At 47.4% G+C, this 24974-nt stretch overlaps 1 protein-coding gene across 2 annotated transcripts in view; it reads left to right on the forward strand.

Moving 5' to 3' along the window:
• The window catches only part of LOC138581368 (formin-J-like), a 1098959-nt gene that overhangs the window by 644910 nt on the left and 429075 nt on the right, over positions 1–24974 (forward strand). For both annotated transcript variants that reach the window (XM_069652650.1, XM_069652651.1), the window contains one exon: positions 20256–20456. In XM_069652650.1, coding sequence (XP_069508751.1) covers positions 20256–20456 — 201 coding nt within the window. The remainder of the gene's footprint in view (positions 1–20255; positions 20457–24974) is intronic.

Raw genomic sequence — 24974 nt, forward strand, 5'->3', positions numbered from 1 at the left:
GACTGTTAGCATTATCAATTTCTGATTTCATTTTAGTGAAGCCAACTGCTAAAGTTGTGGGTGATTTTATGTGTTTTGGTGGATTAATGAGGGTCTTGATAGTGTCTGAAGTGATAAGCTTTTAGCAGTCAGTGTAAGGTCCCAGTTTACCTGGCTTGCGGAAATTGAAGATGTGCCCACAGACCTCCACTGGACTATATAGACTGAGGATTCCTTAAATCTACTTCAGACTGGACACCCCTGGACAAAATGACAAACTTCCAGACTTCAGCGTTAACTTCAGTGTCAGATCTATACTATTTTTCTCTGGGTGTCTGCTGATCTGTGGAAACACAAACACATCTTTAGATACTGTACTGTTAATCTGGAAACATACATTCTTCCCACTTCACTATCTCCCTTTAGCTGGGTGCCTTCTGTGAGGTGTCAGAAATATGAGACGGACACATAGGTTAAGTTTTCTCACAAGTTGCCATTTTATTAAATAAAAAGGGGCAAGATAAACTCCTATCTTTCCCTAGCCTAACAAGGAGATCCCTACCTAACGAACTAAGTCTAAAGAAAAATGACCAAATGTAAAAAAAGGATCGGACCCTCACTAATATAAACAACAAAATTGTACAGGAATTGTTTGGCTGTTTTAAGCTCCACAAAATAACATATACATTCTAACTCAAAAGTTAAAAACATGTATCCTTGTGACCAGGGTTGGAGTCCCTTTCCCTGGATCAATTCAGAATTCTCTGGAACAAAGTTCTGTTTCAAGTAAGTTCTGTTCAATAACAAAGTTCCACTCATGGTAGGAAATAAAGTCTTCCAGGAAAGTTATATCTAACAACAAAAGTTTCACCCAATGTAGGCTATAAACCCTTGTCCATGCAATATATCCTTTCTCTTGGCAAGGTAACTATTCCATTTCCAAATGTTTGTTCGCACTTCAAAACAACTGTCTATTTTTCTACAACCTCCTATTTGATAAACCAAAAGTCTCTTTCTTCATACATAGATTCAGAATTCAAATACAAGTGTTCTTTTCTCCAATGGCCAATCACTGGTTAGCCTCTGAAACTTTTTTTTAATAATTAACACTTTAGTCAGGTTGGCTAATTCAAAAGAAACGCTTTTGCTTATGCTACAGTTCATCAAAACAAGATGATGGATTTGACACTTCTTGTCCACCACAAGCTTTTACCACAACCACAGTACTTTAAAACATCTTCTTCCTGGTCTACTCGCATTCCGGGACTAACTAGAATTTGCCCCTTTCCCAGTTCACTCGCCTGCCAGGATAAAATTCCTACTGCTACAATGTGTACTCTGTGGTAAGGCCTGTTCCAAACTCTCCACACTAGATTCATCAATGGGGAGATTTGAACCAACAACTGCTTCTCTGGTCAGTCTTTTGACTTATAACACAATTGGCTTACATCTTCTTCCAAATTAATATTTCACAAAAGGATAATGATCCTCTTGTGAGTCTGTTTGCCTCAGGCAATGCAGGTCACAGTTCTCTCCCCCATTAATCCCATTTATAAATAGAACTTTCCTCCTGCGGTCTTTGATCTCTATCTGTACAACCTTTTGGCTGCTGGCAATGTGGTTTACAACGTTCTCCCTCTGGACATCTCTTTCCGGGAGTATTATATTCAAATCGCATTGGCATCACTCTCAGTCTTCTTTGGCAATGTGGGTTCCAATGTCCCCCTATTTGAAACCCCTCCTTAAGAGAGTTGTGTCCACATTACTCTATTAACACTTTCCTTCTACTTTGGCAATGCAGGTTACAATATTCCTCTATAAGAAATCCCTTGGTGGGAGAGTTGCGCCCAGATTGTCTTAATTCAATTGTTCAGTATTCAAAATAATTATCATCACCTAGCGGTCTCCTTCAGAGCACCCCAGGGTCACCTGATTCAGGTCAACTCACTGGTATGCCCTGGCATTGCCTTCTGACTTGCCGGTATTTCTGCTTTGCTTTTCGAGACCTCCTTCACGTCTGATAGCTCCTGTCGGCCTGCCGCCGCTCGCGCTGACCTCCAATGGAGCTTTCGCAGCTCTGTGCGCTCTCGGTAAAAATTCACTACTGCAGCAGTTCACAGAGTGTAGAGCGCTTCTCTCTCTCATGGGATGGCAGGCTTCAATACCTCTTCCCGCTGCGTCTCCTCTGTTTAGCCAAGGAGTCTCAACCTCTGCCATGTCTTTTAAATGGCATCCCATTACTGTTACACCAGCATATTCAGCTTCTGCTTCTCCCTGCTGCTTCCCTCTCGCTCGCACATGAAAGGCTTTTAAATGTTTAAAGGTCCCGCTCAGGTATTGGTCATTACAACAACCAGACCGCTCACAACAGTTTACTGCCTCTGGACCCCTCTTCTTCGTCTCAGTATTTTTGGTTGTCCTTTCATTAAATAATCCAATCTGTTTGGGTGATTTAGAGGATTTACACTTAAGGGAGGATTTTAAAGGAGTTGATGTTTTTCCCTTGGTCTAAGATGGAGACATAAGGTAGAGTCATAACTACTGAAAGTTGTAATATTAACTTCCTGATCTTCATGTGTAGCATTGTTATGTTTATTGAAAGGGTCTTCATACTTGGCACTTTGGGTAATACCGGGTGAGAGAATCTTACAGTAACAACATGTCATTAGACATTTAGGAAATATGTAAATACTTTAGGCTGGGATTCTGTGCTGACTCAGCAGGATTCATCACACTTCGCCTTCATCTCAAAGGCAGATTTCAATTTCTTTGATTCTTTTCAGAAAACTGTTCAATGAAACTATGAGTTGATGCTGTCTTCTTTGTCACTAGAATTGCCTTGTTCTATTTGGGTCTTTTTCCTTGCTAACTGACTTCTTGGATTTCCTTATAGTATTAGCAGTATAGTCATTTCACTAGCTAGACTGCTTACTGATAAAGTTCCTGAGGTTTCCTAACTCTCAAATGGTCTCTTTCACTGTAAGACGTTCTGCTCTCAAACCTTTTACATTACAATCTCTTTCACAGTAGGAGCTTTCTGCTTACAAACCTTTTACATTATAGTCTTTTTCACAGTAGGAGTTTTCTGCTCACAACTATTTACGTTTTCTTTCTCAACACTCCTTGAATTTGTGCTGTGCCCTTTAAATTCATGCCATGCTCTGCACTTAGTTTACTTCTATCCGCTCTTGGTTAACGTGTCTTCATGCTCCCGTGCTAATAACTCCTTATTGCCTTTGTTGCTCCTTCTTTGAAATTCCCACACTTTGCTGAACCTCTCTCTAATGCTAAACTCAGGGCTTTGGCGTTGCTAGGAAGTGCTGATAACTACGTGATATGTCATGCACTGAGCATGCTGCAAGGTTCTTTACTCGAACAGGCTTGCTCGAACTTGCGCGCACTTAGAGCTTCTCTCACTCACTCTATCGATCGTGCAAAAGACACGACTGGTAATTTTCAATCATTGCTTGATGCTGACGAACTCTTAATATATTTACAATAATACTTTTGAAATAACGCTGCCACATAGCAATACCAAATGACTTTTACTGAACTCTATAAATCTTTTCTTGCTAAGATGAGTTGCTTTACCAATTTGCTCACTCTGATTTTCTGTGGTTTAATTTCCTAAACATTTAGTACAAGTTTCCTTGCTGATTGAATCCTCCTGACTTGCTTCTGAACATTCTTCTCTGGAGCTGCAGAAACTGTGACCTTCTTTGTAGTCTTGTGAGGATGAAAGGCCGTTTGGAACCTCCATGATGATTCCAAATAGTCACAAGTTGCCCTTCAGCCAATCACAGAGGAATCATGTCTTCACCATCTTGAAAAATGGGATGATCCCCTTGTCCTAAGGGATATGGTTAAGGAATAACAAAGCAAGACTACAGAGCTCAGATCAAACATACCATACACAATCCCTTGACCTCAACACACAAACCTCTAGTTTTTGGGCAAAGATCTGACATTCCTGAGCAAGGGCCTGACATTCCTCGGAAAGGAACATTGCTATTATTGCTGATATTCCTGGGTAGGGACCTGACAGTCAGTTACTGCACTGTACTGAGGAGTATTGCTTTTGCTTGAGATGGGGGAGATAACAGGGCTTACCACTGCGGGTAAGTTGGATAAGGTCATATTGTTATGTGAGGAGAAGTGTGTGGTAATTGGCAATACCGTATCATTATCCCCAGGCTGTCCTAGGCTAGAGTTTTTGTGATGGAGATTTTCTAATGATCTGGCCAGCCTCCGTGAGGAGTCACTCAGCCACGTCTTGCAGTGTAGTGTGCAACTGATCCTCTTCTTCTCTCTTTTACTGATATTCTCTCTGTTTCGAATGGATTTTGTCCTCCCACGTATTCCTTATCTTTGATATTTTCCAATATCCTTCTTGCTGCCTCTAAATTTTTTTTTCAGCAAGGGGCGCTGTGCGTCGATGCTTGTCGACTCGATGTCCCTCGGAAGCCTCCGTCTAGATGTTGACGTCGCCGCAGGTATATGTCATATGCGCATCGCCCGTTACCCTCAGTTAAGTTTTTCTGCAGCTTCGGATGTGTAACGCCTAGTTCCTGACAGGAATACTTTTGAAATCTTCTTCGAGTTTTCTTTGAAAATTCATCATATCACTTTGATTCTCGACGCGATATGGCTTCGTCATCGGCGTCGTCCACTGCTCGATCCAGCTTCAAGAAGTGCTGTGACTGTGGTGCAAAGATGTCCATGGCGGACCCGCACAGGATCTGCCTGTGGTGTTTGGGATCAATTCATCCGTGTTCATATTGCGAGGACTGCCTATCGATGACGGCCAAAGCCTTGAGAGAGCGTAGAGGGAAGTTGGCGACAGGTACGCCTAAAAAATCCCCCTCTACTCCATCTAAACGAAAGACATCAGATGAGTCGAGAACAACTTCTCCTCGTCGAAACAGGTCTAAACGTTCACTTCAAGAAGTGGTTCGCACCACTCCTTGACTTCGAGGTATGGAAAAAAGGTGCCATAGGTCCCCTTCCACCTCGTCATCTAGTTCACCTGAACGGGTCATTTGTCCTTCTAAATCTAGTACATCAGCACAGTGGGAGGTTTTTAGGCTCTGTATGCTAAATGTGTTTGAGAACGCAGCCTTGACCCCCTCGACAACACCTAGAGGCAGTGCTCCAGTCGAAAGACCTCAAAAGCACAAGAGCCATGCGTCTTCGGACCCGGCTGCCGAGTCTCGAGAGCGATCTCATTGCTCAAGTCGAGAGAAAGTCTCCTCAAAGAAAAAAAAACCATGTCATCGACGTCGAAGGAAACCTCTATTACAGGACCGAAAAGTGCGTCATCGACGCCTCAGGTGTTGACCTCCACAGCGCCAGATGTGCAAATCCCTTCGACACAACCGTCAAAGCCATCAACACTATCGTTGAACCCATCGACGCTATCGTCAAAGCCTTCGAAGCCATCGAAGCCTTTATCGAGGACGTAAATAATTTCGACGTTTTCGGCTCCTATGATGACTACCATAATGCCAGTTTCAAAAAAACGTATACACCTCTACCACAAGCAGATTACTTTAAATCACCCTCTTCAATTTATGAAGATGCAGAAGTGTCCTCTGAGGAAGAAAGACCCTTTTGGTTACAATATGGGACACCATCAGTGCCTGATGAACTTATATCAGAGGACTCTCGCATGAAGAATTTACAACAATATCTTCATGAAGCTAGCATTATTGATACCTCTCCTGAGATTGATTTTGGAAAGGCAGACCCTGGAGACATGCAGAGGCAACATACAGACAGCTAATGACAAGGGTCATGGAAATATGGGATGGTCGAGACCCACGCCTGTTTTTGAACAGGACGATCTCACAGATATATTAGACAAAGGGCCACAGGAGGACCCAATTGTCCCTTTCTATCAGGCTTTGCAAAGGATAGTGGCTTCCAATTGGGAAAAACCAAAGGTTATTCCAGCTGTGAATAAAAAACTAACAGCCAAATGCAGAGCCTCTAGTTCTAACCCTTTTTACCTCACTAAGCACCCTACACCAGAAAGTCTGGTAGGGCAAGCAGCCATTTCCTCAGGTAGACAAAATGCCTATCCTATGATACCGCAGGATAGAGCTGATAAACGTAATGACACCATGGCCAAGAAAGTTTTCCCGGCTGGCAGTATGGCTTTAAAATCTGCCAATGCTACTTGCACGCTAGCGAGATTTACCCACACCCTTTGGGAGTGCATTTCAATGGTGGCTGACCATATCCTTGAGGGGGAGGAAGGAGACGGTTTCCTTAACATTGTCAAGGATAGAAAAGACGCTATGTGTGAATCCCTCCAGACTGTTCTCGACTCTGTTGACAGTATCAGCCGAGCCATGGCGGCTAGTAAAGTGATTTGCAGATTTGCTTGGTTGCGAATGTCAGGATTTGCCACAGACGTACAATCTAGGCTTCTCAACATGCCCTTTGACAGCACGCATTTATTTGGAAATAAAGCTGATGAGAGTTTGGAGAAGCTGCAAACGTCAAGGGGTCGGCCAAATCCCTTGGAGCTTCAATAAGACAAACTCCAAACCGCCCCACAGGTGCGCCCTGGAGGGGTAGGTCCTTTCGCTATTATTCCACATTTGGAAGGGGCAGAGCACAGCCAGCTCAAAGAGGACATAAAAGATTCCCATGTGGTGGACAGAGGAGAGGTATTAAGACCGCAACAGCAGCAGCTGCCTTACCTTCAGCCATTCCGTCAGCCACTCCAAAACCTCTCTGAGGTCTTTGTACACAAGACTGCAGTAGGAGACAGGTTGTCACAGCATCTGACAGAATGGCAGGCTATTACTTCAGATGCTTGGGCATTGGTAACAGTTTCCCAGGGTTACTTTCTATCTTTCCTGCAAAAAACTCAGAATCATCCACCGGGGAACAATTCTTTGAAGATTCCAGATCTGCTCCTTATGCAGGAGATTTTAACCCTGCTGGAGAAAGGTGCTATAGAACCAGTACCTGTAGCGGAAAGGAACAAGGGTTGGTACTCCCCATATTTTCTGATTCCAAAGAAGGACGGAGGATTGAGACCCATCTAGGACTTAAGAAACTTAAACAAGTTCCTCAGGAAGGACAAGTTCAAGATGGTAGCTCTTTCTCAGATCCTTCAGGCCCTACAGCTTCAGGATTGGATGGTATCATTCGACCTTCAGGATGCTTACTTTCATCTGCCGATCCATCACAAGCACAGACAGTACTTGAGGTTCACCATTGCTGTTTCTCATTATAAGTTTCGAGTTCTGCCATTTGGGCTGACCTCCGCCCTGAGGGTTTTCACCAAACTAATGGCGGTTGTGGCAGCAAGTTTCAGTAGAGGGGGGATTCACGTATACCTCTATCTAGACAATTGGCTAATCAGGGTCAATTTCCCGGAACAGGACCTGGAACATCTCAGCTCCTCCGCACGCTGGTATTCTCCCTCAACTTCAAGGAGTCCAACATGATACCATCACAAAGACTCGGAGCAGTCCTGGATTCATCCCTGGGAAATGCATCGCCACCAGAGGTGAGGGCTCAAGACATTCTGCAGATGGTGACCAAATTCCAGAATGCCCAACATCTAATGGTCTTCGATTTTCTAAGGTTGCTTGGCCTCATGGCATCCTGCATTTTTCTGGTGCCAGAGGCTCACCTGAGAATGAAATCTCTCCAATGGGCTCTCAGGACCCAGTGGTCACAGTTCTCAGGAAGGATGTCAGATTCTATACAAATCCCAAACAGAGTCTCGCAGGACCTTTAGTGGTGGGCCTGTCGGGAGAACATCTTGAAAGGAGAACCTTTTTGCAACCATGGCCGGAGATAACAGTAGTGACGGATGCCTCACTCATGGGGTGGGGAGCCCATACCAACGATTTCACCATCAGCTGTCATTGATCTCCATCTGAGTCCAAACTGCATATCAATCTTTTAAAGCGGAGGGCAATTAGACTAGCGCTGAAGGCCTTTCTGCCCTCTGTACGGGGAAAGAATGTCCTGATAATGATGGACAACACAGTGGCCATGTACTACCTCAAGAAAAGAGGAGGTGATGGGTCACTACCACTGTTCAGAAAGGCAATGCAGCTCTGGTTCTGGCCAATACAAGAAGGAATCTCTCTGTTGGCAGTTCACCTAGCTGGAGAGAATAATACGACGAGGACGCTCTGAGCAGGCAGAGCACAGTCTCCCACGAGTGGGAACTAGCTCAGGAAGTCCTTCAGGAGATCTTCACCCTTTGGGGAACCCCTCAAGTAGATCTGTTAGCGACCAGGGCCAACAGGAAGTGCGAACTGTACTGCTCAAGGGAATTTCCCCCAACAGGAGCTCTAGGAGACATGTTCGTGTTGGACTGGAAATTTCCACTACTGTACGCGTTTCGTTCAGAGGTTGAGAAGGTTCAAGAAATGCGTGATCCTAATTGCCCCGGACTGGGCCAGGAGGACCTGGTGCCCGGACCTTCTGGACATGTCCATCTGTCCTCCGATTTGTCTTCCACAAAGAGAGGCCCTTCTCTCACGAGAGGAGGGTTGGGTTCTCCGTCGGGTTATTAGGACTCTCAGCCTTCATGCATGGTTTCTGAGAGGCTGAGATATAAGGATTTGGACCTCCCAGACGACGTAATGGAGGTTTGCTTTCGGCCAGAAGGCCAGTAACCAAATCTTTATACCGATGCCGCTGGAATACATTCTGCAGCTGGTATAGAGATAAGAATGTTGGCCCTTTCGCATTTAACACACCTATGGTGTTATCCTTTCTATTGCATCTAGCCAATCTGGGGCTCCAAATTGGTACCATCAAGGGATACCTATCAGCGTTTTCTATTTTTAAGCACACTTGAGAGTAAGTCTCCTACTTTAAAATTCCTCAAGTAGTACAATTTTTAAAGGGACTAACTAATGTTTACCCTCCGACCCCGTTTCAAGTCCCACTATGTGTCAGGAAACTGCTTCGGTCCCGACATGTAGGCAAGAATAAAACTCATTTATGGTCCAGATTTCCTAGCCATAACTCCTCCTCTCGTTTGCATTCTCAGTTAACTGCGCCAAGTACTTCTAACTCCATGAACATGCGCCGTTTAGCACTGAAACGGCGTTGGAAGTTAGCATGGAAACGAGGTCCTTCCGCGTTCATTCAGTCACATGTCTTTTCACGTTAAGCCTTGTTTTACCCTGTCACATGATTCATGGTTCCTACTTATGCCCCGCCCGTCCTGGAATCACTGCTTCTGAATTTGTTTTCTACGGCCATTGAAACTTTGTTTGTAACTGCTTTCTTGGTTACTTACCCGGCTACGCCCCACAGATTCGTCTTATCTTGCTCCTTGTCTGTCTGTTTTCGAAAAACTTGTTTACGACCCTGGAACGCTTTTTGACCCGCTGCGCCTGCTGATTTGGTACTTCTTTTTGCCTGCACGGATATTGACCCGGAACTCTTGACCATTCTTCCTGCCCACTCAGTGTGCTGTTCATTCACTCATCCAATAACCATCCCTGCGCTACCTTACCTTGTGACACTCTCCACCGCAGGTATTTGGACTGCTTCCTGGGAACTCTGCTAGGCGTCCTCGTGCCAGCGGGTGTTAGGAGGAGCATTTCTTCGCTGGAACTTGGATTGCTTCCTGGGAACTCTGCTAGGCGTCCTCGTGCCGGCGGGTGTTAGGAGGAGCATTTCTTCGCTGGAACTTGGAATGCCTCCTGGGAACTCTGCTAGACGTCCTCGTGCCGGCGGGTGTTAGGAGGAGCGTCTCTTAGCTGGAACTTGGACTGCCTCCTGGGAACTCTGCTAGGCGTCCTCGAAGTCGGTGGGTGTTAGGAGGAGCATTCTTCACCCCATTGTTACAAGGGCTTTGTAACAGAGGGTAGGTCTTCCATCTTCCATTCCTCTGAAAGCCTACTTCAACCTGCAGTATCCCACCGTTGGACGTATGGTAAGAGGTATTGGCCCTCATTACGACCCTGGCGGAAATCGAAAAACGATGGCGGAAATGCAATAGCGCCATCGAATAGCGCTCGGTGCGATTATGACCCGACACCGTAAATTACGATGCCATTAGCGACACCGTAGTGAACGCCAACGCTAACTGCACCAAGTACGCGCACGCGCGCCATGCCAAACCGTAATTACCACCATGGCGTAATGGTACGCGAATTCCGATCCAAGCGGACATGTACCTAACGCCATCAAGCATGGCGGAAAGTACCATTCCGCCATGGTGAGAAGTACGGCTTCGCGAATCAACCGTAAACGGCCCTACTGAGTGCCTGTACACCACTCCCTGGCCACATTGCACAACTCCTCGTAGGTGCAATGAAGACACAAATGCAACCAGTGAAATGTACAAGCCACCCATGCATGCCAACGAACAAATGAATCTAGGGGCTCCAAGTGCCTTGTGAGTGGCCATCCATATTTGCCATGGCACCATTGCCGCACTGATGCAGCACAGGCATGTGAAGGTTCAAGTACAGCAACATGAGCAGAAAAATGAGACAAACAAAAACAGGCCCCCCCATCGACTGACACCAGTGTAAGGCAACATACAAAGCAGTATCCTGAGGGAGACTGCACCAGCCCTGTACTCCTGCCAGTAAACCAACCAACCATCAGCATAAGCATGGACCACACAAGTTGGCAGAGTGACTGAGCAGCCAGGCACATCTCAAGAGGGGCCAATGGGAGCTGCAGGGCACAGATGGCACGAATACAGAAGCTATTCCAATGGACATGACCTCAGTCTCCCTCCAAGAAACGCACGCAAACACAGGCACCTGTGACCAGCCATATTCAGATAATCACATCATTCCACCAATCCACCTGGCTGACCGGCATCTGTTACACAAAAGCAAATCCCCCGCCCATGAGCAGGACATCATTAAAACAGTCACAATGGTAGCCCCTATCCCTGACCACACTGGGCTTCGTAGGCAAACGCGGCCAGTACAGTACCACGCAACTATACTCATAAGCCGGAACCCAATGCAGATCTTCTCACAAAACATCGCACCACAAATAGGAATATGCTACATTACTTGCAAAGAAGAACGCTACACGGTTAATATCAGAATAGACATTTAATGCACCACAAAATCACCAAGCCCATACAGCCATTAGGTCATGAACCCCAAAATACATTTCATCATTGTGGGCTGCATCCGCAATAAATGACCAGCTTCTTCTTGTGTGACGCCCTGTTCCTTCATGGTACACAGGGGCTACATTCACGTTCAAAAAGGCAACATGGAAGCGCCTAGAACCGCAGGGCCGTCCCATTAGGTAGGCACTAGTCCAGCTGAAAGCTCGAAATGTTGCTCCTAGCCACTAGTACTACGTAAGGGCATGTGGCCCATTGGCGATCGTCCCATAAGATCGTAACGGTGCTCCACTGATTAACTCGAAGCAGCAGGTGTCGGGAGTAAAAGCCATCTGCAGGAGTGGCATACAGATGGCAGCGGCAAAAGGGGAGGAGATACCTGTCACCCAAATGAAATGAAAAAGAATAGTAGGCCATCAGAACTTGATTCGTATTACTCACTTCAATGATCACACTAAATCTACAGCCATATGCATGCTAGCCCACTCCAAAGGATTATTCCCACCCAAAAATCACTTGCGAATCATAACTATAAAAATCGAGCTGGAAACACTATTACACACGAGTGCTTGTGTGCATGCGTCTGTCAAAACAGAATCCATTCGATGGGATTAGTAACGTGCATAGACACAAGTGTATGAAGGCGCGTCGAGACAGGGAGGGTACAACAAGGGCAGATAGACGATGGTCCCACTATGGCAGCTCTGCATCACATAGCGCAGGGGAGGTGAATAGATTCCAAAAAGCCCTGTACATGGCAAACTCTCCATCAAATCATCTGTCCATGCATCCATACATCATTTCCTCATCCCGGTATGAAAACGCCTGATTATTTACTCACATCACATGTGAAATTTCCATTGAGTCTGTGCGTAATGCAGTCTGCAAAATCCACTGTGCTCCAGGCCGGGATTCCAGTGTTGTGAAGTAAGATGTATTTGGGAACGTCCTGCCTCATCGTCCACTACGCTATTGCGCATCCCATACTATTCATATCAATCATTGCATTCTCGCCATGGCCCCTGTCCCAAGGACACTAAACAATAGAACGTTATATTTGCAGTCAGACCTGTGGGCGTCTCCTCGCCGCTAGCTGAAGACCGAAAGCGCCGTCCTTCGAATACCTCATTTGCAACATCACGTCGAAAAGGCATCTGTGACCGCTTGAAATCACAAATCCATCCATGTAGTGCGGCATTGTGTGTAAATGCAAACTGGCTTCACTCACAAATGGGACGCCCCGCCCGTCGGTGAACCGCGGTACAGTGCTGCATTAGGGTCCACCGTTAATCGAGTACTACATTCCACTGACCCTTCACAAGTTTGTTCGCGACTGCAAAGATAGTATGTGAAACAATGGAACCATAGCAGAATGAACATATGAACCAATATTTCACTGCCATCGGGATCATATACATGATTGTAATAGCAAGATGCCATGCGTCGAATTGCAGCGTTGTGTGCGGGACGTGCTCGCCCAAAGGGGATTGCAGCTTGCGCAGGTGGAATGAATCACCACAGGTGGAGGCAATACAGCTTGAAAACACATAAATTGCACACCCAAACCCCTCCCACACCCACACCAAAATGCTACCGGCAGGACTAGCGATGTTGGCCCTGGAGGACCTGATTGCACTGCAAGTACTCCAACTTCAAGAAGAAGACGAACAGCAACTACTACAACAACCGGCCGCACAGAGGAGACGCAGGAGGAGGAGGAGGGCAAGGCAGGGCCAGCAAGGCCCGCCAGCACAGCCACTACCACCACGCAGGCAGCCCGCAATCCCACGCCTCCGAGCACATCCGTTCAACCTCACGGATGAGCAGATCCACACCCTCTACCGTTTGGACCGGGACACCATAACCGCCATTGTGGACATGACACAGGCTGACCTTGTCAGCATGATAGATAGCCCAACCGCCATTCCACCCCTACTGAAGGTGGTGTCTGTACTCCACTTCCTGGCCACAGGCACCTACCAGCACACAGTCGGACAGTTGCATGGCATTTCACAGCCAGTGTTCTCACGGACACTATTGCAAGTGCTCGATGCCCTCCTGAAGCACGCAGACGACTACATCTCTCTACCACGCTCGGAGCAGGAAATTACGAACACAAAAGTGGGATTCCATGCACTTGGCGGCATACCGGGTTGCATTGGTGCCAGCGACTGCACCCATGTGGAATTGGTCGTCCCGCATGCCATGGAGGCCCAGTACCGCAACCGAAAACAATTTCATTCTCTGAATGTACAAATGGTGTGTGACTCCAACAGGATCATTACACAATGTTGTGCGCGATTTCCTGGATCAACCCATGATTCTATGGTTTTGAGGAACTCTACAATACCACGCTACATGGAGCGACACGCAGGGAACAGATCCTGGCTACTCGGTGAGTCTCATTTCATGCATGATAATGTGGGGTATGTGATGCGGCAATGACCTGGCAGGAAGGGGGGGGGGGGCGTACGTAGCAATGTCATTCCACAAACATCCTTTATTGTCCACATACAGGTGATGCCGGGTATCCACTGAAGAGATGGCTCCTTACACCACTCCGGAACCCACAGAACCAGCATGAGGAGGACTACAACCATGCCCACTCACGTACCCGTGTAGTCATAGAGCAGGCATTCGGCCTACTGAAGACTCGTTTCCGCTGCCTCAGCAGGTCTGGCGGGGCACTCCTGTACCGCCATGTGAAGGTGGCAAAGATGGTCATGGCATGTGTCATGCTACACAACATGTGCATACGTAGAAATGTGCCCATGCCCCCTGACGCAGAACTGCAAGCACCTGAAGATGGTCATGATGAGGTTGGGGATGTGGCAGCACCTCAAGGAGTCCGTGAGGCACAGGAGGGCCGAGACATTCGTCAGATTCTCATAGATTCATGCTTCTAGCACTCACGCCTGGTGGCTGATACATGGACACGGGACTTGTGGCACTGTGTGTGTCTGGAACATGCACAATATGGACTGTACGCCTATAATGGCCTCGTACACAAAGATCAATGTCCACACATCTCATTGGATGATAGTGAAATGTTTATCGCATATGTGAAATTATGTTACACACCCCATCGACCCGCCACCCAAGTAAGCCCAACACACCCCCTCCACCCTCCTACCTCCCCCCCGAACACCAGTGTCCAAAGATGCTCATTGTCAGTGGGCAGAGGCTATTGCAAGCCCCCTCTCCGGGTATCAGGGGCACCCCTGCCTGTGGAGCGCAGGTTCCTCCCAGATCTACGTTGGGGGCTGCCCTGGACGGAACTTGCAACGGATGATGTCTCTGCCTGCTCACGTCCATGCATGTCCCTAAGGGTTTGTGAGAGCTCAGTGAGCACACGGCGCACAGCGGCAAGTTCAGCACATACGTCTTTGGACGTCGCATGCAGTTCACCCCTCAGGCTCTCGGTGCTTCTCTCCATTTGTACTCTCAGGCTCTCGGTGCTTCTCTCCATTTGTACTCTCAGGCTCTCGGTGCTACTCTCCATTTGTGCCCTTAGTGTCTCAGTAGATGTTTCTATGGCTGCCTTAGTACCCCCACATTCATCAGCATGGTCCTTGAGGAGCGTGGCCAGTTGCTGCTGTTGCACGATCACCTGGTCGAGGGACTGTTGCCTCTGCTGGGCCATGGCCATTTGCGGTGGTGTCACAGAGGGGCTGGTCACCTCATGTTGCCTTGCCACAGGGCTTGTGGGGGATGGCCAGTCGTCGTCTTGTGGGTGCCCCTGCGTGGTATCCTCATGGTGTACGGGATGGAACAAACAGGGGGATTGAGACAGGTCATGGATGGATCTTACTTCGACATCCCCGTTTTCTGTGTCGGAGCATGCTGCCATTAATGCAGTGTCACCTATGGTGCTTCTGCCACCAGATGCAGTGCCTTCTGTGGCATCCATTGGGGGGACCTGTGGTGGTGCTGTTGTGGGCATGCTGGCTGCTGGGGTGCCTGTTGAAGTTCCCTCCTGTGTGCTGTCACTTGATTTGTGCTGCTGCCGTGTCTTGATGCGTGCAGCTGAGGTGGAGGGTCTTTGGCCGTTGGTCTTGGCCCTCTTTGCAGGTGTGCTGGTAGGGGTGTCCTGGAGCTCGTCGTTTGAATCGGACCCTGTGGTGGAGTAAAGGAGGGCGAGCGTTATTAATGGGTCTGTTGAAATTGGAATGGCAATGTATCACATGCATTGGGGTGGTACCTGAGGGTGATTTGGGTCGGGGCCTTGGAGGTGGTTTCATTTTTGTGTGGATTGAGGATGCAGTTGTTTTGCAGCCTGCAGTTAGGGTGTGCATGCTGCACGTGTAGAGGGTGTTTTTAGGGTTTTTAATTATTTATGTATTTATTGTGAGTATTGAAGTGCGCTATCAGGCCGATGTATGTGGACGTTCTCCTGGACATGTGTTACTGTTGGACTATGTGGACACATGGTACTTCACATGATTGGACATTGTGGATTTAGCATTATTTTATTTGGCCCACCTACCTGATTCTTCGGATGTCTGCACTCCTTTCTCCATCCCTCCGACTCCCTCTATACTCTCCATTCCAATGGTGGAGGCACAGATTTCTTCCCAGGGGGTCAACTTGATGGGTGATTCCGATCCTCCCCCGGTAGCTGTGGCAATGTTTCGGTTGGCAGAAAGTATGCTCCGGACGCGTATCCGCAGGTCGTCCCATCGCTTTCTGCATTGCTGTGGGTTGCGGGGTGCGGTCCCCACCGCACTTACCCGCTGTGCCACCAGGGCCCATATGGCCTTCTTGTTCGCAAGTGCCGTCCTGGTCATTTGCGTCGAGAAGACGACGGCAGCATTCTCCTGGAGGGTCTCTGTGAGCACGGTGAGTTCCTCACGGGAGAAGTGGACCTGCCGCTTGCGGTCGCACGCTTTTTTCGCTACTTTTCCCATTGTTATTGTTTTCACTAGGGTGGATGACGGGTTGTGATGTGTCTCAGGGTAGTATTTTTAATGGTTGTGTGGGAATTCTGATTTTATAGGTGTACGGCGTGCTGTTTCCCGTTCCGGGACCATGTTTTTACTTCCGTTTCCGTATATTTACGGTCACCGTACTTTCCGATTGCCGCTCATTACGGTGACCGCTAAGATGGGTGGCGGAATTGCACCTAGGGCGCCGTACGACGGCGGTGGGGGGCGTTTTGGGGACATTTCCGCCATCGCGGACATTGCACTTCCGCCATGGAGTAGTGCTCGTGCCCGATGGGTCGGAATTAGCCGCACTTTGCTCCGTCGTGCAATGGCGGAAACGCTATTTACGCTGTGGCGGTCAGGTCAGTCACTTTCCGCCAGGGTCGTAATGAGGGCCATTGTCTTGTTTTATCATACTGCTAATATCCTTGGTTAATTCAACCCATTTATTATACTATTATCATTTCATAGGATACGCATGTTACTCATCTTCAGGAACATAGATCTCAGTATTGGAACATTACCTGCTAACCCAAAGGTACTGATTCATTGATCTTGCCCTGTTGTGTATTCAAGTGCATATGTTGGTATTAATCTTGACCTTCCTTTACAGGTCAGCAGTATCCTTTGGCGTCCGGAGCAGAACTCCAACCAGGAAGCCTTAAGAGTTCTGACACTATGGGATCTCAGTTTGGTGCTAAACTACTTGATGGGAACTCCTTTCGAACCTCTACATTCTTGTCCATTAAGACTTCTAACTCTAAAACTGTATTCTTAGGGGCTATTACATCACCCCGAAGGGCGAGTGAGCTACAGGCTTTATCCTGCAAGCCTCCTCATACTGTCTTTCATAAAGACAGAGTGGTACTAAAGGTGAAGCCCTCTTTTCTCCCCAAAATTGTTTCCGAGTTTCATATTACTCAGAAGATAACATTACCATCTTTTTATCCTCCACCACATCCTGGGAAGGTGGAAGAAAGTCTTCACGGACTTGACCCTAGATGTGCATTGAGCTTTTAAATCTCCAGATTGGCATAATTGCGACAGAATGACCAGTTATTCGTGGGCTATTCAGGTCACAAATTGGGACTGGCCCTCATCAAGCAAACTATCACTAGATGGATTATATTAACTATATCGGAGTGTTACAGACTGGCAGGTAAAGATCCTCCAGAGCATCTAAGAGCTCATTCGACCAGGGGTGTTGCATCTTCATCTGCGTTGCAGAGGGGAGTTCCGTTAAAGGATATATGTGCAGCTGCAACATGGTCGTCTGTGCACACCTTTACTTCATACTACAGTTTAGACTCCTCCACGGGCCAAGATTCTGCTTTTACAAAAGCAGTGTTGCACTCTGTGCATACATAACCACATTATTATTCACGCCCCATCCAAATGATGTAAACTGCTTTGGGAGTGTATCAAAGATAAGGAATTTGTTGGAGGAAACAATCAATTCGAAGAACAAGTTACTTAACCAATGGTAACGTTCTTTCAACTGGATGTTCCTCCCACATAATCCTTATCACCCCTCCCAATCTACCCTGCAGTAGAATTTCCCTTGTGGTTGCAGTCTACGCTCCCTCAGGGGGACTAACCGTCAAATACAAGGTAAAGCTCCACTTGTCAAAACGGAACTGAGGCTAACGGGCGCTGCGCATGCTACATATACCTACAGTGATGTTGACATCGTGACAGAGGCCTCCGAAGGACAGCCAGTCAACAAGCATCGGACACAGCGCCCCCTGCTGAAAAATCTTTCCAAGGCAGCAAGCTGGATATTGGAAAATATCAAGGATAAGTAATACGTGGGGGGAACATCCAGTCGAAAGAATGTTACCGTAATTAACGTGTTCCTCTCTCCCATCTCCTCCTATGGTTGTCTTTCTGCATCATGATCGCCGCCATTTTGATCGATCTTTCTTTTCTACTAATGCTCACTCTTCTGTCCCTCACTGATTTTTCACCTTTCCATCCAGATTCCTCCTCCTCCCTCTTTTCTTTTGCTATGTTACTCATTTTTCTACTTGCTCTGTCTTGGAAACCTCTCTCAAACATGGCTCACTCCTTCCCTGCAATCTACTCAGAAACTGCTGCAGAAATTAATGCAGTGATGGAAACATCTAATTCTTCCAATGACCTCACTACCCTTTCTTCACTTCATGATTTTTATCATTTTGATCTCTTTCATTCTAAACACCATTATTATCAAACTCTCAAGTCTACCTTCTCGTCTCATCCCTGTCGACAATTCTCTCCTCTTACCAATAACCTTATGATTGTCCCCTTTCTTCTACCATCTCTTTCTTTATGGAAGCTCTTTATCTCCATCCACGTCAATCTGGACCTTATTTTTTATTCTTCACTTTCCTTTGTTGGTCATATTTCTTATCTAGGCCATTCTTACTATTATCAGCTTTATAGTATTTGTACAATTTGCCCTATTCTTACTTTCTATAACCTGAAAGATTGTATTCTGACTTTGCCTTTTCCCAACTTGTCTACTGTTCTTATCTTTTGGTAGGGCACCCTGCTTGTACTCTCTTTCCTCAATCTTTAATTGTGCTGTTCATCTTCGCTCTATTCTTCCTCCCTGGACTCACACCCCTCCATCTCTTGCTGCGCTTTGCTGGCCCTCTTACCCCAAGGACACTCTTCAATCTTCCCCTTTGTTGCTTCTCGTCGTCCCTCATCCTCCATGTGTGCAATCACTGTTTCGCTCCTTCATGCCTCTTGCCCCAAAATGTTGGAATGCTCTCCCTTTTTCTGTGAATTCTGTTTCAATCTTTATTCATTTCACTCGTCCCTCAAACCTCATCTTCTTTCTAATGCTTGAATGTACATTTGACTTCATGCTGGATATTCACATCTCGACTCATTTGTATGGTACTGTCTTTGCAATTTATTCCTACATTTCTATGTACATTTCAAAATAAATAAGCTAGAGGCAAGGGGTTAGAGGGCCGAGTGTCAACATGGTTCCATTGTTGTAGCTGTTGATAGTGATGTTCTTACCTCACCTGAGCCCTCCGTTTATTAGGGTATTTGTTGGGTATCTCTACCCAACAACCAACCCATAAGTGGTGTTATGGATGGTTATCCTTTTGGGGAATTAATGGTGGAAAGTAAGACATCAGTGATCAATTCTCTTTGTGTAGTTGTCTGAAAAGGGAACATTAGGATTGTTCAGCATTATTTGCTTTTATATTTCTTCTCGCACCTTTTAGTTGTTATGGACATTACCTCGGGAGGATAGCTCAGCGGCAATGTGCTCGCCTTAGCAGCAAAATGATAAGGAGCAACAGAGGTTCGATTCCCGGGTCCGCGCTTAGAAACTTCTGGGTACAAGCGCGTTATAAATAACATGTCACATCATGTCATATGAATACTGACGTGTTAGTAATTGCAGAACGTGTAAGAACTGCTGGGGCCACAGTGTGACGATTGGGCGATGCGCTGGCAGTTAGCTGGGTGTAACTTGATAAGATGCAAGCGAAAAAGAGTGAGGCAGGATGGTAAATGTATCAAACATATTTAACACTTCATAAAATGGCCGTGGGCGATCACATGAAAAGTAAACAGGCCCTACGTGACTCCAATGTAGCAGGTCCCCCAGCAAGCAGAATGCATTTGTAGCAGAGGAAGCAGGTTATAGGCGACCAGAACGAATTCATAACAAATGAAGCGCTGTTGTATGCTATCCTGCGCCCCATTGTAGCTTGTGGGAGGCAGTGTTCGGCAATCTTCGGAGCCACGCAGGATAGCATACAATAGCGGCTACGCCACCATACTGGTGCACCTCTAAGATAGGTGGAGCAAATGGCCAGGAAAAAAAGAGTTGAGCTGATAGATTGGGACACGGCACCCCCAGGAACCGTGTCAATAGGCACAGAGTGCATCATTACACCATCCTCGTTTTGCGCTGCATTACATAATCGAACTAAAACAGTGAACGGGAATTGAAAGACCTTGAAGCCATATTGTGATATAAAATGATGTGTCACAGTGTAGCTGAAATATTGATGAATCTATATAGGGAGTATATGTCCTCTGCAAGAATAACCCACGAAATTGAGCAAAATACAATTTTGTAGCAAAATACGAAAAAAGCAAATGTAAAATAAAATTGGAGCGAGGGTATCCCAGGCAGACAATCTTGGGAGGGCATAGGAAGTGGCATTCATGGAAATGAAAGGTGTTCAAAACAAAAAGTGCAATGCCACACAATGCATGCATTCACAAGGTTTCTGTCTGTTTTACAGCCGGTGGAGGATGCCAACATTCAAGACCAACAAAAAAAAAACAGCAACGTTAATGATACCCGGAAAATCAAACTAAACAGCATCAGTCTTAAGGAAAATGAAAAGGTGTCTAACAATATGACCTGCAAGCCAACGAAAGAAACGACTGTAGGGCGAGAAAAAGAAACTGAAGAGGTGATGTGGACTGCAACCAGCCGAGAGGTACTGTGTTTTTATTCCTTCTTATAAATATAAGACTCAGAATTACATACATTATTAACTGCCAGGCTATTATGCAATACTCGTCCTTGGCACTTGAGGGGTTAAATCTCCCCGTTGTATGGTATTTTTTCAACATTTCCGTCTGTATTTATACATACTTATTTGTTGGTAATTTGACATGTATTTATCCACATCTATATTTGCTCTGTAAAAAAAAGTTGCAGCTAGTTCTATTCCACATTTATCCAAATTAAAAATGTACTGCTTTGATGTCTGTATTGGGAGGTTTAGACAGCTGTGTTCTTTTTATTAAAGTATGTTACAGTTAATAAATGTAGATCAGTGCCTTTCACAATATTACATTGACAATACAATATATTATATTACCACAAAAGAGATAATTCATTATAGCATTATTTCAATTATACAAAAAGGAATAATTCAATATTTCAAGATGGATTCTTGCACGTCTAGCTAAGTTCCATGTTCACCTTAAAAACAAACAGTTGGGGGGGGGCGCTGTTGAGCAGCCTACAAGATGGCTGCCTAGCTTGGGAGCTCTGTGTGCTACCAGCAGGCATCCGGCAACAACGGCGGAATCCTTGAGTTTGGACCCCTGAAATTACTTGCTGACCCTACACTGTGTGCAAGGGCTAATTATCTGCAGTTTCGAGGAGGTTCGCAGCTCCACGACTGAGATACAGCTGACGCTGGACTGGGCCGTCCCGCACGGCCGCGTGGGCTTCGCGGACTGTGTGGGCTTGATACTGCCAGTAGCGCCTGCTGAGTGCGGACCTTCTTGTGGAGCCTGTGACGGCTGTCGCCTTACCGGGGGGGGCCCCGATAGTGGAGACTCACCGGGGGTGCGCACCACCACCTACCTGCTTCCCTGCTGTCGGCGGACTGCGGCTCCCCGCTCCTTCTTCTCTTGCCGGCCCCGGGCCTGGGTTTGGGGTCCTTGCTCGGGTTGCGGGCTGCGACCGCTGTGTGGCTTGTGCTGCCTGCGGCCGGCTGCGCTGTGCTCCCATCGCGGCCGAACCTTCCCGCTTCTCCCTGAGCCACGGCGGGGCCACGCAGCCTGCCCAACATCCTCATCCAGCTGTGAACTGTCATGGGGGGGCAACTATACCTATTGAGGTGACTAATGTGCTGACGCTGCTGCTCGAGACAGGGTAAAGAAACAGTGGATGTTGACATCAAGGAAAGCATATCAACATCAAAACTGATCACAATACGCAGTTTGTCCCTAATAGTGCGACCAATGTTTTGATCCCTGGGTCAGCTTCAAAAACAAAAAACAAGAATTGCTAAGCTTGTTCTGCCTTTGTGGGGGGCGCTGTGTTATCTAGCCCCCAGCCGGCTAACACCAACAGTGTGTTGCACCCTGAGGTGCTTCTTTTGTTGCTGGCTCTGCTGGGTCCCACCCACCACTCTACGCCATGTTACAGTGCTACACGCGTATCTCCTGTCCTGCGGCTCTGACCCCACACGCATCTACTGCAGCGCCCATCCGGAACATAGCTGATCCCCATTGTCTCCCGACGCCATTGAAAGAGCTGAGATTATATAGTGGGCGCCCACTGCTGAGGGCTGCACCACATTACCTCCTTGTCTACCTTCACACTGCGAGACCTGTTGTGCTGAGCGCCCTGTGGGGTCATATACCGCGCCTGACCACCCCGGGGGCACGGCTCTCGCCTCCACGTTGTCCAATAGGTTGAGGGGAGCAAACAAATCTGGAACTATGGACAAGTTCACTGAGGCGATGCCCAGACCGGAGCAGGGGGGCACCTCAACAGATCAAGATGACACGGACGGGCCAGCTGATCCGCTCACCCCAATCTGACAGCAATGATGGAATCAATGGCAAAGAACTTTGCGTCATTCCACGAAAAATTGGATGACATAAACGCGAATGTGGGGGCACTAAGAACCAAGCTAGACCAACATGGAGCCAGGATCACCGAAGCAGAAACTAGAATCGGCACCAACGAGGATGGGATCCAGGTGCTGCAGAATACCCTCACAGAGCTCACCCACGACATGAAACTTGTCAACGCCAAGTGTGACGACTTGGAGTCCGGATCGCGAAGGAATAATATCTGCATTGTGGGGGTACCCGAATCCGCAGTTCACGGTCGCATGGAAATAGCAACCGAAAAACTACTCAGAGATCTGCTTGGCCCCCCGCGTCTTCCTCAGGCCCATAACTGCAAAGATCATGAGCTACAGAGACAGAGATCATATCCTTCGACTGGCACGCGAAAAGGGAGAGCTCAGGCTAGATTCACAGGTCATCAGGATTTTCCCGGATTTCTCCATGGGGGTGCAAATGGAGCGACAGCAATTCAATGGAGTGAAAAAAATGTTAAGAGACAGGAAGATAGAATATGCAATGCTCTTTCCTGCTCAGCTAAAATGCACCCATCGCAACAAACTGTACTTCTTCACGGTCCCGGACGAAGCTGTGAAATACATAGATGCGCACATCCCGCTTCATGCGCCAGTGAACCCTGCTGACCGCCACGGGTGGCGGGCCTTCCCCCTGAGGGACTTATAATCTTCTACCCATGGCATACCTTCATCTGTGTCTCCCGACTACATGGGCCAACAATCTCCTGGGGTTGGAACCCTACATCACTCACGCATGGGCTGAATGACACCGCGCACTACCCTAGACAATGCTGCATTCGCCGGGGTGGCGCCACATCCTTACTAGTACATGCGAGGGCCTGATATCTAAACTGTACATGAAATGGTCCTTTTGCCTTGCATACATTAATTAATGCTGTAACTCCTGCGGGCTGGGAGAGCCGAGTTGGGGATGGCACATCCAAGCCAGCCTTACGGAAGGGGTATTCTACACTGCTAGTTGGGGTTGGGCAGTTAGGGTAGGGAAGGGTATAGTTGGGGAATGTTACGAGAAAACTGTCCGGAAAGTGGTGTTGAGAGGAGAGGAGCACCTTGTGCGTGCTGTGGCAACGCACACAGTACTCAGCAGCAACAAATCCTACCACCGGGATATCACATGATCATACACCGTGAGCATTAAACTTATGACGTGGATTGTCCGGGGCTTGAGCAACTTTACTAAGGCTCGTAGAATCACTGCATATGCCCAAAGACACGGGATCCAAATACTCCTCCTTCAGGAGACACACGCTCTTGGCCACCTTGCATCCTGCTTAGCCCCAACATGGGGCCCTAATAGGTTCTATACAAAATACTCCACCCGATCCAGAGGTGTATTGACTCTTGTCACACTGAAGGCGAGTCACATTGACCCGGAGGGCAGATATATTATACTCCACTGCATCCTAGCAAACGAAGAGTGCTTGCTTGTAAACACATATGGACCGAATGTGGGCTCCCCGGAGTTCTATGAAGAGGTAGCCGCCACACTCATGAGATACATTAGTGTCCACATGATATGGGGGGGAGACATGAATCTTATACTAGACTACAACCTCGAAAGAACGGGTGCGGCCCACAGAGCCACATCCCGTGCAACCCGCCGTCTACATGCACACATGAGGACAAAGTCCTTATTAGATACCTGGAGGACACTTTATCCACATGCAAAAGAGTACACTTACTACTCGTCAGTGCATGACAGCTCATCTAGGATAGACCTCTTTCTACTGTCAAGCGAGACCCTGGGCGGGGTCAAAGACATCCAGATACTGGCGCGGACGATCTCGGACCACTCCCGGTGGTGTGCAAGTGGAAGCAGTCATTGCAGTCTCCAGCCTTTTCAACTGAAACCTGTGCAACAACTTGGTTGGAGTCCTACTTCTCTGTTTACCACTATTGGCTGTGTAGGAGTTAAAAACTCCCAGGACCGCGAACGGAGCGAAGTGGTGTGCAAGTGGAAGCAGTCATTGCAGTCTCCAGCATTTTCAACTGAAACCTGTGCAGCAACTTGGTTGGAGTCCTACTTCTCTGTTTACCACTATTGGCTGTGTAGGAGTTAAAAACTCCCAGGACCGCGAAGCGGAGCGAAGTGGTGTGCAAGTGGAAGCAGTCATTGCAGTCTCCAGCCTTTTCAACTGAAACCTGTGCAACAACTTGGTTGGAGTCCTACTTCTCTGTTTACCACTATTGGCTGTGTAGGAGTTAAAAACTCCCAGGACCGCGAAGCGGAGCGAAGTGGTGTGCAAGTGGAAGCAGTCATTGCAGTCTGTGCAGTCGGCCGAGGCAAGGCGGGAAACTCTGTTTTACCATCTATCCATCTAATTCATCAGGTAAAACCCGTATTGTCTTGAACTATGGCCGCCCTAGTGACATTCCATTGACATTCACATTTGGCTCCTGAATAAGTGATTAAGTGCAGTGGAGCTGCCGGGTTCCGTCATTGTTTGTTTTGGTATTTCAGCGAGTGTCCATTGCATCTGTTGGAGTAATTAAAAACGTGTTGGTGTCTCCTCTGCACGCTCAATGTACTTGAAGGAGCTGGCGTGTGTGAGGAGTAAGAGGTGCCTTGCAGGACGACTACGCGCTTCGTAGCCGTCCGAACAT

This window comes from Ambystoma mexicanum, chromosome 3p, assembly GCF_040938575.1.
Source record: "Ambystoma mexicanum isolate Mex_15411 chromosome 3p, UKY_AmexF1_1, whole genome shotgun sequence".
In the NCBI taxonomy this organism is placed as follows: Eukaryota; Metazoa; Chordata; class Amphibia; order Caudata; family Ambystomatidae; genus Ambystoma; species Ambystoma mexicanum.